Genomic DNA, 18654 nt, shown 5'->3' with positions numbered 1-18654 from the left:
CTCTTGCTTTATGGAGCCCTTGGCTGGGGTAAATCGGCAGAGCTCCACTGTCGGCAGCAGAGCTCTGCTGACTTGCACCGCCAAAGCCTCTGGTCCCTTAGCATGTGTTAGCACTGTGGCAGAGGGAGGGAGCAGAGACCAGGCCAGTTCTGCCAGCAACGTGAATTTGGTCTGGATTGTACGGGGACATCCAAATACCTTCCCCTTCAGTTTACCCAAACTGTGTGATGCAGAGCTGTCAGCTTTGATGTCAGACAGGCAGACGACATCTGAAATGGCAGTAAGCGAGGACGACGTGAGCAGACAGTTTGTGATATGCTAGAGTTAGCCAGAAGTAATGCAGCTTCCACCAGGAGAACACCCCTCTGCAGGTTTAACGGGACGGGGTAGGAGGAGGCAGCCGAGCTCTCCACGTACAACGGACCTTGCCTACACCTACGGTGAGGATGAGGGGAGAGATACGTGTCATCCCTGTCCCTGGGGAGATCCACCCACTGGGCTCAGTCCCACTTAAAGGCTTTGCTATGTAATCCTTCTTCTGGAGCGGAAACCTGTCTGTTTGCCAGTTGAGATGAGACGGTTCCCTGAATGGAGTGCGCTATGCCAACCCAACTGCTGTAAATCCTCTACGGTAACAGCTTTCCCAGATGACCCATATCAGTTTACATGTGCTAGTGCTCTGTTTTCACTCTTCCAACCAGCATACCTATGCTGAAAAACCATTTAAATTAAATGGGGAATAAGCATTGTTCCCATGCAGGGATAAGAATTAATGATTCTGTGGGTAGATTTTTACCAGCTGGTAAAACTTTATCTGTAGTATCCTCAGTGAGTGGGCATGAGAACAAATTACCACCTGGAAAATATCAGCTGCTTGCTCCCTGGTAGCTGTTATGCCCTGCAGTGCCTGCTGCAAGATGAGTAAGTTAAGCGTTTCACTGGTAAGAGCCAGAGGAGGGCTTGGGGGACGGGGGTTGCAGGGCCCTCAGCCATCCCGTGGCTGCGGCTGCACTGGTCAGCCCAAGCATCAGTCACGTATGTATGCTAACACTTTGCTCTTATTATATCAGTGTGGACACAGGGTGTGGAGCAAATCCAGCACCGGAAGCAACTCGCACGCTCTGCCAGTGGCTCTAATGAGTGTTATTCATACTCAGGAGATTTTGGAACAGCTCTTGGCAAGCTTTTCAAAACTCCAGCTCTGCCTTTCAAGCATATTCCCAAAACAATTATAAAAAAAGAGAGAGAAAACTTGTTGCAAAATTATCGGATACTTTCTCTCCATAACAACAGGAGAAAAATGTTCAGAGTTCAGCTAATTATTGCAGTTTTCTCAGCTGGCTATTTTTTACATAATTTGTGCCCTTTTTTTTAGTTATTTTCCTCCTTCTTTCCTTCCAAAATTAACACCACACCAGTTTGCAGCTGCTATTAGTCTTAAATGGAGCTTTAAAGACTTGTTTTTAGGAAAAGACGATTCACTGAACAATATACTGCCCAAAATGGCATTTAGAAATAATTATAACAATAATAATTCATCGTGTAGTTCATTGAATTACTGCTTTTGTAGAGGGAAAAAATACAATTGCCAAGAAGCAAAATAGTTTCACAGTACTGATTCATCATGAAAAAATTAAATTGGCTGGTGCATGAGGTCTAGGGACTGGAAAGATGGCAGGAAAGATCCAAGACTCATTCGCATTCCCTTACCATAAGCACATGCACTTTGTTACCTCTCATTTTCATTTCCTTTTACACATAGTCCCACATGGTTTCCTTATGTTTTGAAGCAATCAGTGTGGAGTGTGGAAAACAGACTTCTCTGCGCATTAAATGACATCTTGGGGTTTCAGTCAAAATACCCAAGATAAACTGAAGGTGCTAATTCATTTCACAGCTGTGAGTCCAGTTCATGCCGCTCACCAGTGCCCTGGCTGTGTTGCAGTGAGTGAAATTGTACCTGCCCTATTTACAAGTTTTGCCCTGGCTTTCAATACATGTAATAATCTCCCTTCACCAGCATCATGGATTGCTGCTTTGCTCTGCTCTTCCTCAGATGTGACTGCATGTCTGTTGTGGGGCAAGTGATGCTTCCAGCTGCTGGAATCAGTTTACAGCATCTGGATATAATGTCTGGAGAAGAGCTGATATTGTGTATAAATGTTCTTCCTAACATCTGAGCAAGCTCACATTGTCCTACTGTGTGTGTGTCCCTTGGTCACCTCCTCATAACTTGTGAACGCACTAGTCTGTCCCACCCATGTTTGATCCCACCTGCCTCATCCCTTCATATGACTGGGCTGCTCACCCCTGGCAGGTCATGTCATCGTGCACCATCTCCGAGAGGGAGAAAGAAACTGCCAGTCCCCCAAAACCAAGGGCCATCGCTGCCCTATCAACGAGCACCATGTACCATGGTGATCCCTCTTAGCAGCTAGGATGGCTTTTAAGTGTATGTATTGGGGTCTGACTTCTGGATTTAAAGCTAAGTATCTGCAAAGGAAGGGCTGGTGCTTGGCCAGTGCTGAGATCCTTTTCATGGGTCTTTTGAGTTTGCCTGGGATGTGCTACCTGTAATATAACCACCCTGACCTGCATGAGGAGGCACATTAAATGTCAAGCAAGCATGACCTGCTCTCACTTTATCCTCCACTGTGTCATCTTGTGGGCTGGAAAGGCTGTCACATGAGTTGTCTGCTGGACAACCACTGTGCTAGCAGCCATGATCCAGGACAAATGGCATTTTTGACAGATATTTATGTTGCTCTGCCCAGGTTAGTCAACACACCTTTTTGCTGATAGCTCTTTATTGGAGAGCCTTTTAATTTCAGTTTGGGGTGAAGGGATGGGGATTTTCTCCAGCTCCTCCTCACTGATGTGACCAGTGCATGCTGGGACTGGTGTGTGTTGCTCTCTAACTTGTTGGAGGTCTGCAGCGAAACACGACAGCTGCTGGCTGGAGCAGCCAGGCAGGAGAAGCTTTGAGCTCGAGAGCAGCACAGGGCCAGAGAGTAGTTTGCTTATCAGATATCCGCCCCGCTTCCTTCCCGCAGGGAAGTGCTTTAATCAACTCACACAGGCTCCCATGCTGAGCAGATCCCCAGCTCTCAAATGGGATATGTCTCCCTGCTTTTAAAAGTGACAACAGGCTCTGGGTTGAGATCCACATGTGCATGGGGTAAGAGAGAGACCTCCTCCAGAAATCCACCCAATGGAGAGAACACCAGGCTCCAAGCTCCAGGTCACTGACCTGTCAGGGAAGGGACACGGGAAGGAGTTAGCTCCCATATACCATGTTGCATGTGTTTCAGCCGAAGGAAGATGCCTGTTTCAGATGGACGGATCTCCCATGTAGGGTGGCCAGCTCCTGTCTAGAGTCTCTGCGTATCTCTTGTGAGGTGTGGCTGGGGGCTATGTGCCCTGCTAGGTGGTGCAGATCCAGCTATGCCCTGACCTCTCTCCTGCTCCATGATCCTCTGTGCCAGTTGCGGGGTCCAGCCCATCAGCTGCAGCCTGTATTCAGGGTCATGCGGTGGGAGAGTGGCACAGGAGACCAAGACATGGCAGCAGCATGGGGAGTGGAAGGGGCACTTGATGACCCTGTGCTGCTGGGGGTGGCTCTGCCTCCCTGGGCGAGCAAGGGGGGTGATGAGGAGAGAAAGGGACAGATGTCCAAAGGACCATTGGGGGGGGGGTGACGTGGGGGTGACCTGTCAAAGTCCATTGGTGACAGCCAGACACCACTGCAGCCTGGCCATGTCTGGAAGGGACAGCCACACACTGACACCTTGTGATGGACACGAGGAAGAGCAGCTCAGCTTCATGTCCTAGGAGCTGATGATATTGTTGGATTCATGTGAAAGTACAGTGGTGGGGTGCCCCAGTAGGATACTTTTAGATTCTGGCATCTCCCATGAGATCTTTCTAGGCATGACTAGGTACACGGTAGCTCAGCATCTTCCCAGGCACAGCTGCACAGTTGCTGCTGGCCACAAGACATGTGCTAAGTGCCCTGTCCCCAGTGCAACAGATGTTTTTGGAGAACACAGATTGTAGTTGGATGTGCCCACCCCTCAAAGTCCCTCAGCTGCCAGTGTGTCTATGAAGACTCAGACTTACAGGTCAAGGTGGTTCCTGGCTAACCTTGGGACCGAAAGTACTGGAAAGCCACTCTTCACTGTCTGCCAGCTTGGGATATGACTTATCCAACAGCACTACCTGGACCACAGATGCTATCAGCCCTGGTTGTCTCAGATCCTTTCGATCTGCTGTTCACTGCCTAATTTTATTTCTCTCTTAACTCAGAACTGGGTGGAGGTTTCTTGTTTTCCTTCACCATCAGTCTTTGCAGTTTGAAGATAAACTCCCATTGGCTGGTCAGGTCTGATTTCTTCCTCATTGCTCGTTTTGACCGAACAAGCAAGTGACTAGGCAAGCGGCACAGGTGACCAACGGGAGACCACAAACACAACACTGTCTGCCCACCAGCACCTTGCTGCGTTCCAGGCAACTGCTTGTCTCCGAGTCCCAGGGAGACACACTGTTCAAAACAACGTGTATTTCCCTACCAGCACACTGGGAATGCATGCATGCTCATTAGCCATCATTTGCTATGATGGATTGTTTTTATTAAAAAAGAACTATTTCTTGGCTGGTTCTTCAAGCTGGTCTGTAGGGGCCACCCTAACAGCATTTCTCTCTCCCCAGTTTGGTGCTCTTGGCTTTTATTTGTTCAGCAAATTCTCGCCCAGTGCAAAAAGTTCAAATGAAGCCTTCAATAAATCATCCAGTCCTTCCTGTGTGCAAGGGTACCCAGTGGTCTGCTTTCTGATCCCTGTCCTTATCAGACAGGCAGGCAAGGAGAGCTCCACAGTCAAAGGGCAGAAATGGACCCCTGGTATCATCTATGAATTGCTGGCATGGGGAGGTCCTGGTTGTACTTTGCCAGATGCAAATACCTTTCCCAGAAAGTCCTAAGAGTATGTGTTAGAGCTGGCAATGGAGAGAGCAACAGTGAAATGGGCCATGCCAAGGGTCCTACTGGGTTTTGTGCTGCTGTAGGAGCAGCCCTGGGGTTGCGGTGTGCTAGCGGCTTCGCTGGGCAATGGCTGTGAATCATCTCAAAACTGCATCTCTGTGTTTCTGTCATGTTGAACTCAGATGTGTGTTCTCCTCCAAGGCCCAGCTGGGCCATGCATCTGTGGCATGAACACATGCTGGTTCTGCCCTGGCAGCCACACTGATTCAGTGCATGGAGCAAAAGGAGGCTTGGCTGTTATAAGTACTGTGAAACTAAACTCAGCACTCACTGAATTTTGGCCACTGAAAACACAGGCTCCACAAGTGATGGAACAGGACAGATCCTTTGCATTTTCCACTTCTGGAGGAGAGGGGTATGATACTGCTGCTGGGAAACAAATCTGCCAGGAACATTTGGGGAAAGAGTTTAATTGCTTAGCAAGGCTGATGAGGAAGATTCAAAGATAAAATTTCCTCTTTTTTTTTTAGCTAAGAGATTCACTGATGCTTCCCACAGCACAAAATACCTGAGCTGGCCGTGGTTGACCAGAGGTTATCTGGAAAGATTTTTAAGACATTAAGTGCTGCAGTAGTAAGAAGCTAAGGGAGGAGGCAGGTACAGCTGTGGGAAGGGAGGGTTTTATTTTATTATTTACAAATTTGAATTTGGTTGCTCTGAGGAGAGGAAGAACCTTCAGGAAAACAAATTTGGATCATTTCATTTTTCACCTTCTGAAAAATATGTTTGGGAGTTTCAAAGCCATGTTTCCTTTGGAGATTTACCCTAAGCTTCCAGGCACCGATTGTACTCACACCTGTGATAACAGCCAGAGGGTTGTATTTGGATGAGGATGGAAGTGTAGAGTACGAAATTGTGTCCTTGTGTGGAACAAGGCTGAAAGTACAGAGTCTGCAGCAGTCTCTGTGGTGGGTCCTGTTCTTGAACATCCTGGAAGGACATCTCAGGAGGTACCATCATACAGGTGCAATGAAATTATAACCTGAGCATCATTAAGCTAGTCAGTTTTCCTCCCACTCTGTTTTAATGAGATATTCATTTGAAAGAGGGACCTGGAAAAAAGGTAGAAACCTCATCTGTTTCTTTTGGTGCATCAGAAGTGATGTTTGAGGGTGTTTGGAGAAAGAACTGTATAAAACATGCTTTCAATTCAGAATATCCCCAGGGAAGGTTCATTCCCTGCTGGAAGGAAGTGTGCTTTTTTTCAAGGACCTGGGTAAATACATGTGCCTGCGTGAGGTGGACTGGTCTGGCTGGGAATGGGACCATGCATGGCTACGGCACATAGCACAGAGATTAGTGTTATGACTCACTGTGGGTTCAGCTGAAGGAAAAGACTTCTTATGGCAAACTGCCTCTGTCCTTGCAGCGATCTGCTCATGCCCATGGCCCCAGGTCAGCCCTTTGCTCCACTATGTGGTGTTGGGCAAGGTTAGAGAAATCCTCTGATATCTTGGATTTTGCTGTGTCTGCAAAGGCTTGCAGAGGAAAGGTGGGGAGACAGGGCAGATGACCTGGGGCAGGACAGATGTGCACAGATGTGGCTCCCTCCATTGGACGAGAACTGTTCCCTCCTGGGGAAACTCCCCAAATCCTCAGACCATGCCTGGTTAAAATTGCCAGCTAAGCAAAAAGGAAAGATCTGGGAGAGCTGGATGGTACATTTCCCTGGTGTAGCCGTCACCCTTGACATTAGCCAAGGGAATCCTTCCTCATCACCCATGGTTGCTTGTTAATCACGGCAGGGACATTTAAACTCTAGGTGTTTTTTTTTGTAAACGCTCAAACGGCTTCCAAATTGCTTCTGCTTTGCAGGTGTTCCCTTCCCCAAGCAGTTCCAGCAAGTTTGCACTAAGATCCTCACCCGCCTCTTCCGTGTCTTTGTCCATGTCTACATCCACCACTTTGACAGCATCATCAACATGGGTGCTGAAGCTCACGTCAACACCTGCTACAAGCACTTTTACTACTTCATCAGAGAATTCAGCCTTGTTGACCATCGGGAGCTGGAGCCTTTGGTAAGGACGTCCCAGGGATGGGGAGGCGGAGGGGTTGACAGCAGCATGGATTGACAACAGCACTGCAAAATTCACTTGGGGTTGGACCCCGGCCACCGCAGTCACCCCCTGTGGACTCCTTCACCCACCCTACCTCAAAAGCATGCCCAGGTTTTCTTTCGTGTGACTATCAGCCCTAGTCTTCTGAGGCAGAACTTCCCAACCCATCAGTCTGAAAAATCCTCCTTAAACTTTGCCTCTGTTGCAGTTGCCATGAATCACTCCTTGGCACTCTGAGGACCATCGTAACATAGCGTCCCTCTATGCTGTCTTGGTAGCTCCTATGAAATTTGAAGACCAAAGTGTCTCCAGCCAGTTGTGTCCGTGTGGCCTGCAGGGATAAGATTTGCGCACAAAAATCTCCTCTCCACAGACTTAAGTTTTCCCATTAGCAGACTGAAGTCCCAGTTTGAGATCCTAATGTCAAGTATAATGAGGCTGGAGGAAGGCAAACCCTGACAAGGTGCACAGCTTCAGACAACAGCTATAAAGATCTAATTGGAGAAGCCTCCCAGGAGCTCCAAGTTCCCCTGCATCCTCCCTTGGGAAGCAATTAGTCAAACAGAGAGCGAGAGTCCTTGAATACAGCAGGACAGGAGGAGAGCAGAGACCAGACAGCCCAGGCAAATAAACTAGAAAACAGGTGTACCTGGTTTTGTAAGAGAAGCAAGTGTGTAACAGGCAAGGTTGAGTGTGGTCTGACCTATGGAGGACATATAGCAATAGGGAAAAAATTGATTTGGGAACCTAGTAGTTAGTATGCTGTGATTAGGGGGATGGATTGCAGAAAAGGGCATGTGCAGTAGCACAGAGCCAGGGAAGACGAATAGCATCTAAGCCTAGAGAGAAAAAAGTAGGGGCCTGAGTGCTAAGTGCTTTAATTCCTTTTCTGCTTTCATTTGTCTCAGTCAATTTTCCGCCTGTCTGCTCTAATCCTGATTTGGGAAGGGGGATGATCATTTAACCAGGGGAACTTGAAGGTAACAGCGTCTGTATTAGTTACTTCATATGGACCTATATTATCACAATGGCCTCAGCCCTAGAAAATGGCAGCTCAGTGGCACAGTGTCCTCTGTTCCTCTTCCTCACCACCACTCTTCATGACGAACTTCTTTAGCATTGATTTACAGCCCATAATGGTGTCATCTCCTTTGACTGATGCTTGCTAGTGTGAATAATTAGCACCTAATAGCCAAAGCAGAGGCTGACATTGCTAAATAGGTTTTCAATGCCAGTGACTCACGTGGTATGATTTATGACTCTGGATGAATCTAAGATGAATAGGTTTTCCAGTGTGATGCAACCAGGGCTAAACTACAAGGAAATGAGGAACATTTGTCTCTGGTATATCTTTGTCTGATTTGTTGGTGTGCCCATTGCCTGGCATCTGAACCCTACAGCAGATCCGAACATCTGGAAGACCTCCATCCCCCAGGCAATGACTTGCTGTAGGTGTGTATGGGAGTGACCTTTTGCAACCAGAGAATGGCCGTGTCCTGGATGCACTGCTGGGTTTTGGAGGGAGGGACAATCTGTTGGAGCTTGTGAACAACTTTCAAAGATTGCCCCTGTTGATGCGTGAATGGCAGCAGGACTGTGTTAGTCTAGGTCTTTCTGCATAATTCTTATTGGAGGCAGTAAGCTAGCAGGGCTTGAGGGTAACCCTGCTGTGTCTTTCCAGAAACCCAGCCATGCACCAGAACCCTTGGAGACCTGCTTTCATGACCACCTACAAACTCTCTTTTCGACTGTTTGGCTCAATCTCTGTCAAAGTCTCAGTAGGTTGCTCATAGGGCCAGGACAGGTGGCCTCCTGCTCCCTAGAGTTTGTGGTTCAAATCCTGTCTGGAGAAAGTCTCTTGCAGTTTCTCTATCCCAAAATAAAACAAAGGATATGGACAAGGTTGGATCTAAGGTTAGAAACTGAGGGGACTTTCAGTCTATGTGGCAAGAGGAGTTTGCATGTTCCCATTTCCATGTCCCAGCCCCCCTCCAGCCCCTTATCCCTGCACATCAGTTGGAGACAGAGAGCAGAAGACAATATAGCCCTGCTCTAAGCTGGGAAGCAGGTGCTGCCACACCCATAACTGGCTCAGATTTGCCAGTGAGGAATCCAGAGCCTTCACCTAATTTCTCCTGGTTCACTGCCAGCTGACAGGCTGAAGCTTTCAGGACCTATATGCTGTCATACAATGCTTCTGCTGTGACCAGCCCTTCACCATAAGCCAGCTTTGCTGCACTGAAATTACATGGTTTAATGGCCAAGACTTTGCACATGATCAGCTGTGGCAGCTCTGCTAAGAGAGGCTATCTGCTGTGCCATGGGAGCTCCTTCACTTTCAATTACAGGCCCACGCTCTGAGTCCTGTGCAATTCAGTCCCCGGAAGAGCTGGAAAAAATCAGGATCTCTGCTGGATACAGAAAGATCTCAGGACCTTTTTCACAGGATGCAGGTTCCCTTCCTTCTGATCGCTCTGTTATCCCAAGGAGCCTGCAGCTTGGCACTGCCATTGGTGCCAAAGACTGCGTAGATTACTGTTGAGCCAGTAGCTTCAAACAGTGCTTCTTGCTGAAGGCAGGGAAAACGGCACTTAACTGCTGCAGATGAGACTTGGCCACAAAACTCTAGGGCTGGAAGCAGCTACTCGGCCAGCAGAGGACTGTGACAGCTTCTCAAGCTGAAACAGGGGAGATATGCAAAGCTTATGTAATAGGGGAATTTTTTTAACTTTTATTCCACCTACTACCTCAAATACTGTCAAAGACCAGAAAACCAAAAGGGACAAGGGATAAAGGTTACCTTTCTGTAACAATCTCTTCTTCTGCTCTTCTTCCCTCTAAGACACAGTAGAATGAGCCCCAGAAGCCTGGTTTGGTTCCGCTTTATTGTGTTGTGGAGCATGTGTGGGGATCTGGCGGGGTGGCGTTTGTGTTGTTTTGGCTGTGCTTCAGCAGAAGTTGTAAGGATGCACAAATAATAGGATCAAACCTCTGCAGCACTTTCCACTTGACCTCAGCCCATTTTCCTTTGGCAAATTACTCTCTCCAGTCCAGGGCAAAATGCCAGTAACCCCCTCTGCTCATTCCTCTTCTCACTGGGCTGCACCATTAGCTATCTCTCTGATTCTAGGTGTTTTTAAGTTCTGAAGGATTCCTCACCTCATCTGACACATAAGCAAGGACAGACAGTGGGTTGCATCTTCCTTCATTGTAGGTTGGCTAAGATGGCAGGATCCAGTCCTTGCTAGTTTTCAAGGTTTGTGGAAAGGTGATCCATCTTTTGGGTGAGATAAAATGAATTGTCCTTGAGAGTGTCAGTTGCCCTTGGTTGTCTCATAAGGAAGCCTGGATGACTGACCTAACCTAGCATTTAGATGGTCAGTTAGCCCACATGAATCCCATGAAAGAGGAGATTACTGCCTGCAGAGGTGCCTGTTCCCTGCACATGGCTATGGAGGGCTGCCAAGCATATAGGCATTTAGAGGGAGAAAATCAGAGTGAGACAGCAGGTCTGAGTGTCTTGTTATGGCTGGGGTCTCCCTGGCATAGGCTTTCTACTGGGAAGCCCCAGCTACAGGATTTAGGAGTAAGGAAAAAAATAAAACCCAGCATCTCCTCAGCCAGCAAATGTCTTCTGGGCCCAAATAACTTAGAAAAATTACAAGGATTGTGAGATGAAGGAATTCTTGGTTTCTAAGCCTGCCTTTCAGTAAATCTCCCTTTGCTGCCTCAGTTTCCCTTTTGTCAAACTTCTTTGGGAAGTGATTGCTTAGTGGCAAATCCCAGGAGCTGAGAATGAGATAGATCCTTTGTTTGGGCAGAACTAAGGGCAGGCATTGATTTACTCTCTTAACAAAGACCAAATCAAGAAATGAGGGCGTTGAGAGAAGCCATTCACTCATTTCCTTGAGGAAGGTGAAGGCAGGTCACAGCACTGGGCAGCAGCACTGTCAGAAGCCCAGCTGGTTACGTACAGAGGCAGAGCTGGGGGGATTTCCAGAGCATGACGAATGCAGTGGGCACTCAGGGCTGGCCTGAAGAGTTTGCAGGCGGCCTGGGAATCCGCTGGCCACCCCAACCCCTCCCACTCAAGGCTGCTTTTGTGCATGGTGCATCCCTGCTGCAGTAGTGGGCTGAGCTGAATGCTGTTGTGAGGGGACATTCACATTCTTCTCATCCCCTCTTCTTTTTCCTTCTGAGATGTTTGCAAGCACTTCCCATTTGCAAAACGATTCTGTGGCACAGCATTGCTTTTTCTTTTGATGGCAGCATTCTGCACTTGAGTGATTTTATGTCATCTACAGAGAAGCCCTGTCTTTGCCTCTCTCCCCTTTACAGATTTCAAAAACAAAGCTCTCAGCACTGAAGAGCAGAGATTGCAGCTCCTGGCCCCCTTCATTATAGCACTAAAGAGCCTTTCATGGGTTTACTCAAGGGTCATCCCACTTCTCTAGTCCTGCATTTTTTGGATTACATTCTTCCTTCTCCACAGAGCAGGAGGCCAACAGACTTCAGATCTGTTCTGGGAATACATTTTAAGATGTTCAAACATTTCTTGGGGTGGGGGGAAAGTTGTCTGTGTGCATGTGCAGATTAACAAGCTGTGAACCTGATGAGCCAGAGAGAACCAAAGATTTTCCTCACTGCAGCAATGTATCCAATTTGGAAGCTATTAGTTGAGCTCCTTAGGTGAGGACAAATACTATCTTCCACTAGCTTGGAGTTGGGCACCTTTCTAATGTAGCTGGCATTGTAACACCCTGTCCTGGCTAAAGAGAACAGTCTGTTAGCCTAAGCAGAACTTGATGTTGTCGTCTCGTTTCTCCCTGTGTCCAGCACCTAGCTCAGGGCTAGGGTTTGCAGATGAAGCATTTGGAGAAATGACAAGAGTGGTGACTGAGAGGAGGGGACTCTAGCTGTGAGTTTGTGGGCCTGAGCAGCTGATGGAGAGGTTGATCAGGCTGGAGGGCCCTGTTTCTTATATCTTAGGGGTACCAGAGGGTGGACGTAGTTGCCTTGAGGGGAACATCAAGTAAACAGCAGCAAAAGCTGGAGCTATCAGTTAGTAGGAGGCTTCCCATGGACTTCCGTTATTAGCACTCGTTTGTATTGCAGTGTGGCCGTGGGATCCCTTGCCAAAACCACAGGTCCTTTGGTTGAGTTGTTGTTGCCTCACAGAGCAAGAGCTGCTGCTCCTGGGAGGAGCTCTCAGTCTCCCGTCTCCCTGGGCAGCTGCAGACAGAGGCTCTGAGAGCTGTACTGTCTTGTGCAGCTGCTCCATGGCTGAGTCAGGAGCAGTGCAGTGCTCTTTCCTTGGACTGCTTTCAAAGCTAGGACACAGCCAAAATGACCTCATGCCATGGAGATCGAGGTGGATCCCAGGAAAAAGCAGCTGAGACAAGCAGAGGGGTTCTGGGAGGGCTAGCACGGGAAACAGTGAAACTCTCCTGAGACTTCCATGGTCACTTCCTTGGGCTGTTTTTGGATATTCACCAAACTGTCTTATATATCACTTTACTCAAATTCAGCTTTTGTATTTACTGCTTCTTTCTTTTCTTTCCCCCTTCAATGCAGAAAGAAATGACAGAACGAATTTGCCACTGAAGTGATTTCGGCAGGCAAACTCAGCTAGCTCGTTCAGAGTCCAGTGGGGCAAGACACCATGTCGTGGGAGACCTGTTCCGAAGGACTCGCTCTGGTCATTTCAGTCCACCAAATATGAACATTGCAGAAGAGCCTCTTCAGGCCAGGGCTGATTCCTAAGCATGTTCAACATCTCTGGACAGTTTTTTTAAATAGATCCCAGTCTCTGTCATGTGGCTACTGTCTTAGAAAGCTACCGACTACTGGAGAACAAGGCAAGTTTGGCTGACTTTACACACTCTGGTCTCTAAGACCTTAGCCCTATGTCTGGTGGTATCCTTTCAGCTACCCTTCCTCTTGTTTTGTCCTCAGCTATATCAATCCCTGAGTATTTTGTTAGTGATTTCTGCTCACAGGGTGCTGTGATCCTGGTAGCAAAGATCACCCGTGAGCAGGTGTGAACTAGGCTACTGAGTAATGCTTGTTATTATTCCCACATGGACTGGGTTTATCCCATCTGAGGTCAGCTCTGCAAAGTGGTAACATTTGATCCCAACTGCCTTCATGAGCAGCATTTCCTGACATGTATTGGTTCAAAACCAGAAGATGCTGTCTGTAGAAATTGTTGTCTTCCCATTATCCAACCATGCATCATAGTTAATTAGGCTGGGAGGGACTTCTAGAGACATCTGATCTACCTTGTTCTTCCAAAAAGGCAAGATCCACTCTACTTAAACTTTGTTGACTGGGATTTCTTTAACCTGAGAAAGAAACCATACCATCTCTACCTGATCTGTGCCCTTATTCCCTTGAAAGGCATTAGTATCACACCTTAAAATTTCTCCCCCTTATGCTTATAATGCCTCTTAACCATTGCTGTGTTCCCTGTGACATCCTCCTTTTGACAAGAACTGAAATCTTTTTTATTATTATTTTGGGGAGTTAAAACCAAATTGTCTGAGCCACAATGTTGTTATGTTTGTGCTTCCTGGCCTTTTTCTGGAAAGGTTTTGTATACTACACACAGCCAATATTTATAATGAGGGGTTTGCCCACTTTTCAGGAAGGGAGGGGGTTTGGCTAGAAAATGTAAATATTATGCCAGCATTAAACTGCACAAATGGATTTTTAGTGATCAAAGCACTTATTTTGTTGTGAAATTTATTTTTTTTAATTTTGTGTACCAGATGTATATTTTTACATGGAAATAAAAAGGAGCAAAATGGAGACAAAAACACCCAATACATCATTCCAATAATTTCTGTGTAAAATAATCTGTAAAGGTCCAAACATTTTGGTCTGTTACTAATTAAAGAAACATGAATGAGCCTGGTGTCCTTCATTCTTCCCTGATCCATCTGTAGCAAGTCAGACATCATGAAAAGGCATTTGGGATAATTTGAACAGTGGATCCTCCCCAAGAGTTGAAGCACTGATGAATCTCTGTGCCACATGGAGAGCTCAGCAATTCCCAGTTTTGCAAAAAGTGGAGCAGGATAAAGAAGACTATAAACAGCTGCTGAAAATTGGCTTGGGGCTCAGCCTCCACCAGCAGAGCCCTGGGACATGATGCGAGCACTACCCAGGGTCTGCTGAAAAAGGACTGATGGAAGTCCTTATCAAGGATGCAAATGCTTATATATCTGAACATATAGCCACAGCCGGCTGTGTTCCTTTCTTTCTGCTGGCTGTACAGAGAATTTCAGCTCTTGGTGTTTCTTCCCAGCTTGCATCTCAAAAAGGGGCTTGACAAAGGCTAATGTTGCTGGTCAGTGTTCCTCCTAACTAACTTTTCACTGGCATCCTATCTGAAGGTATTTTTGCAGTGATGCTTGGTGGTAACTTTTGCTCACTACTTTTGCCAAAGGTGTTTGTTTTCTGGGGTCTGGGATCTGTGTTGGAGCCTCCTCATATAAAGAAGAACCACAGACACAAATTGCTGCATGGTGCAGAGGCAGGAGATGACCACAGCTCTACTAGGAACCTGCTGCGTTTTTGGGGAACGAGGCCTAGTTGAACTCCAAGCATAGGAGCCCTACCAGCTTCTGGTAATCAGCAGGTTTGGGACTTGTGGAGAAACTGTCTCAACAGCAGGGCCTAAGGGGAGATCTGGTAGCAGCCTGAAGCTACTTGAAGGTGAGGTACAAAAACAGTCAGCCTCTTCTTGAGCGTGGCAGATGGTGAGACAGGGGCCAATGGCCACAGTTGTGACTTGGGATGTTCAATTGGACAATGGAAGAAAAGTACTCTTCAAGAGGATGGGGCACTCAGTGAACAGGTTCCCAGAGAGAAAGCACTAATCACCCTTAGAGGTTTCCAAACTCAGCTAGTGCAGCCACACTGGCCCTGATCTAGTGCTGGTGACAGTCCTGCTCTGAGTGAGAGTCTGGACTAGAGGCCACAGAGGTCCCTGCCAGCATTTCTTTTATTTTCTAAACTAGAAATGGCATCTGAACTTTTGGAGTTTAACAAGACTTGCTGTAAATAATGCTCATAAACAGGAGCTTGCTTGTATTTTTGCTCTCCACATTGTCCTCTGGCAATGAGTTCCACCGGGTAGTTATGCATTATGTATTAAAAAAGAGGAGTTTATTTTGTTTATTTTTAAACACATGCCTGAGGATTTCAGCCCTCCCACTTTTGGGAGAAGCAGTGAATAAGTGTTTCCTGTTTACCTTCTCTGCACCACAGAGCTCCCACAGATTCCCGTGGAGCTGAAAGCACTGATTGTTCCTGAAAGACCAAGCCATAGGCTTGTCTCAGGCAGCAATTTTTAAAAGAATTTAGAAGGTTGTTATTTTTTTTCTTTTCTTTTTAACTTGGTTTCCCTAAGGAAACAAAGCTCGTGTGATAGTGCTATGACAACTGCATTCTCATTAACTCTGGAAGTGGTATAGGAGGGGGAGGGAGGGAGGGAGAAAGACCTGAATGAATGTCTGCACTGCGTTCTGCAGATGAGTTCAACCAGCTTATTACACACCAGAGAGTCCACATGGGAGATCATCACAGCCAAGCAGGTTTGCAGGCTCCCCATTGGCTGGATTCCTTGTTAGCCATTAAATGCTGTGCAGCAAATTCTGTTACCTTAATTAAAACATCTTGTAGCATTTATCACCCACATTGCTCATGATTTGTGTCCAAATAAGGAGAAAAATAATATTTGCACGCACCGTCCACCCCAGAGGGTGGCTTCATGCAACAGCTGAGCATTTTTACCCTCTTTCCCTCAAATTCTCGCCATTGCAATACTAATGCAATGGGGAAGACAGATCTTTGGCACCTCTGTGTTCATGGTTCCCCCTTCCCTGGCATCAGCTGCTCTGTCTATGGGATTGCTTCTCTCAAGGTTTTCCCCACATTCAACCACTCACTTAAGGGCTTTTGTCCCCACAGAGTCCCAGCCTCATTGGTGAGGAGCAAAGGAACTGTACTTCTTACTCACATATCTGAGGCCTCTTGGCTGAATTACTACCACTTTTATAGGGTTAGTAATGAAGCAACAATGGATCCCTGTAGGATCATCCATTGCCAGAAAGGTCTTTCTGTCTCTCTCCAAGACACTAAGCTATTCCCCTGTTCCTCACCTGTCTCAGTGCCTCGCAGCCTGGACTGTTTTATGCCCGAGTACAGCACAGAGGTTTATGAAGCAGAAAGCACAGAGTGTATCTAAGTGAAACTTCTTCTTTCAGGGGGCTGAAGGGTGCCCATGAGGACCCAACATCCCCAGAGCTTCAACAAACATCCCTGCACAGTTTGAGAGCAGGCTGTACCCTGGGATAGGTTAAATATGTGTACAGCTCTTGTTAGCCCCAGCTCCCTGAATGACTCATTCGCTTGGCTGGCTGCGGGGTGCCTGGGACTCAGTTGTCTCTTTGCAAAGTAGCTGGATTCTCCTGGTGGACAGAAGATATGATATTGCTGGGATTTTATTTTCCCTTCTTGCAGCCACCACATGGTTCAGGACTGAGCTAATGGCTGAGGCACCAGTTGTCAGTTCAGACAGAGGCGATTCAGTGCTGACATGGGAGGGAGGCTGTGCTCTGCAGACCTCGGAAAATCTGGAAATGGCCTTGGAATAGCGGGGGGAAAGTGCTTTGTGGAGCATAACTGCCCCCCGTCTTAGAGTCATGGGGCAAGACACAGCAAGGGTTTGGGCTCAGCCAGCAAAATGGGCTGCCTTCACCCCATGGCTGGGCAGAGGTCAAGGCTGACCTACTCCCACAACAGGCCCGTAAGAAAGGAAGTGGTGGAATGGTCACTTCACCAATGATGTTGGGCCAAGGAAAGGGTGATGGGGGTGTTGCTGGTCTGTGTGGGGTCCCCCGGGATTAAACTTGTCCTTGCTAAGGCAAAAAGCTGGAAGGTCCTGGGTGGATGATCCTGTGATTCCTGGTCACAATAACCATGATGTGATCTGGTCTGAGACATCCCTCCCTTGGCGAGAGCTTGTTAGATGTAAGAAAATATGTGGGAAGGAAGAAAAGAAGCTAAAGCAGAGCTGTGGTTACCAAGGGATAAAATGCTGTCTGTGATGGGAGGTGAACATGAAGCCACTGGGAATTAGAAAGGGATGAAATGGGTTAATTACACTAGATGTCAAGGAGTCTCTGTTCTTGGAGTGCCTTTTTGGGGGGTGGGGGAATATGCTGATTCCAGGTGTGAGGTTCACAACTAGAGGCAGGAGTCTCTCCCGTGACTGTATGTGTTTTTTCCCTTCTGGAGGCTGACGACTTTGCTAGTCCAGCCTGATTGTCTGGATTCCCTCATGCAGGTCAGAGAAGGACAAATGACTCATGGGTGTCAAGAAAACCTCAAAGCAAGAGTGAGGCATTCAGCTCCCTGCTGAAAAGAGACCCTGAGTCAGAGCAGAAATGCCAGCGGTGCATGGGGGACTGCTGGCTGTCTGCACGGGCATAAAACTTATCAAGAGCAAATGAAGTACACTATCTTACTTGAGAGAGTGTCTCCCTCTAGCATTGGCTGGGAGGGAAATAAAAAAAGAGCATGGTGTGCCCACAAATTTCTTGCAGTTTAAAGTCTCAGTGGAGGACAATCCATTTGGGTCCAGTGAGGCACCTTACCCTGATGCTTTGAGGCACAGGGTGATGGCATGTGCTGCAGACATCCATAGGGCTGGACTCACTGCCTATGTTGTAGTCCCTCAATGCAGGCCACACACTGACTGTGTCTCTTGTCTCTTGTCTCTTGTCTCTTCCGAGTCTGAGCCCACACAACCTTCCCCACATCTAGGCCTGCTCACTGCTGGGGCCAGTCACAGGTTCCTCGGCAGCAATGAGGACAACTGGGATAGCTCCGTTCAGACGATGCCCAGTGGACCCCAAGAGCATCCAGCAGCTCCACAATTGTGTATGGCTGCTCCTTAGAAGTATCTGGCACTTGTTCTCCTGATCATGCGTTTTGGTGTAAAACTTGCAGGAAGGCCTTTCCCCTTCGCCCACAGGGTTTCCCTTGCTGTCTTCTAGAAGAGGGTCTGGATGCTGGCCACCCATGTATGGAGTTGCTCCACATTCAGCAAGTTTGGTGCACAATTAACATCCTCCTGCAGTGGACAATACTCATTGTGGGAGGAGGTGGATGGGGGGGAGGAGAAGACCCATTTTTTTCAGGATTCTTCAATTTGTATGACACCTCAGCCTGTGTTAGAAGGAGATGCTTCAGAGCCATGGGGGTAACCCTCCAGCAGCTATTTTATGATTAATTTTAATGAAGTTGTACCACCTGGGAGTTGCCATCCTGGAACAGACCCATCCTTTGTCTAATCTTTGTTTGATATCTTATATCCACTGGGCCAGTTGCCAACTGCTTTGGGCCATGTCATAATGACAGAGCGAGGTAAGTATTTTGCCATCCATTCACATGGCTGTCAGGTGAGCGTATGTAAGAACCGTCTGTCTCGGGGCAACTCTGTGCAGTCATCTTGGGCTGGAGGCCAGGACCAGCAGTGTAGTCATGGTC

At 47.5% G+C, this 18654-nt stretch overlaps 1 protein-coding gene across 4 annotated transcripts in view; it reads left to right on the top strand.

Annotated features, from left to right (window-relative positions):
* Positions 1-14006, top strand: part of MOB3C (MOB kinase activator 3C) — a 30248-nt gene extending 16242 nt beyond the window's left edge. For all 4 annotated transcript variants that reach the window (XM_064516174.1, XM_026104743.2, XM_064516175.1 and 1 more), the window contains 2 exons: positions 6854-7056; positions 12670-14006. In XM_064516174.1, coding sequence (XP_064372244.1) covers positions 6854-7056; positions 12670-12699 — 233 coding nt within the window. In that variant the 3' untranslated portion in view covers positions 12700-14006. The remainder of the gene's footprint in view (positions 1-6853; positions 7057-12669) is intronic.
* The last annotated feature ends 4648 nt before the right edge of the window (positions 14007-18654 follow it).

The sequence above is a fragment of the Dromaius novaehollandiae genome, chromosome 8, assembly GCF_036370855.1.
Source record: "Dromaius novaehollandiae isolate bDroNov1 chromosome 8, bDroNov1.hap1, whole genome shotgun sequence".
In the NCBI taxonomy this organism is placed as follows: Eukaryota; Metazoa; Chordata; class Aves; order Casuariiformes; family Dromaiidae; genus Dromaius; species Dromaius novaehollandiae.
This window is presented reverse-complemented; position numbering and strand designations above follow the sequence as displayed.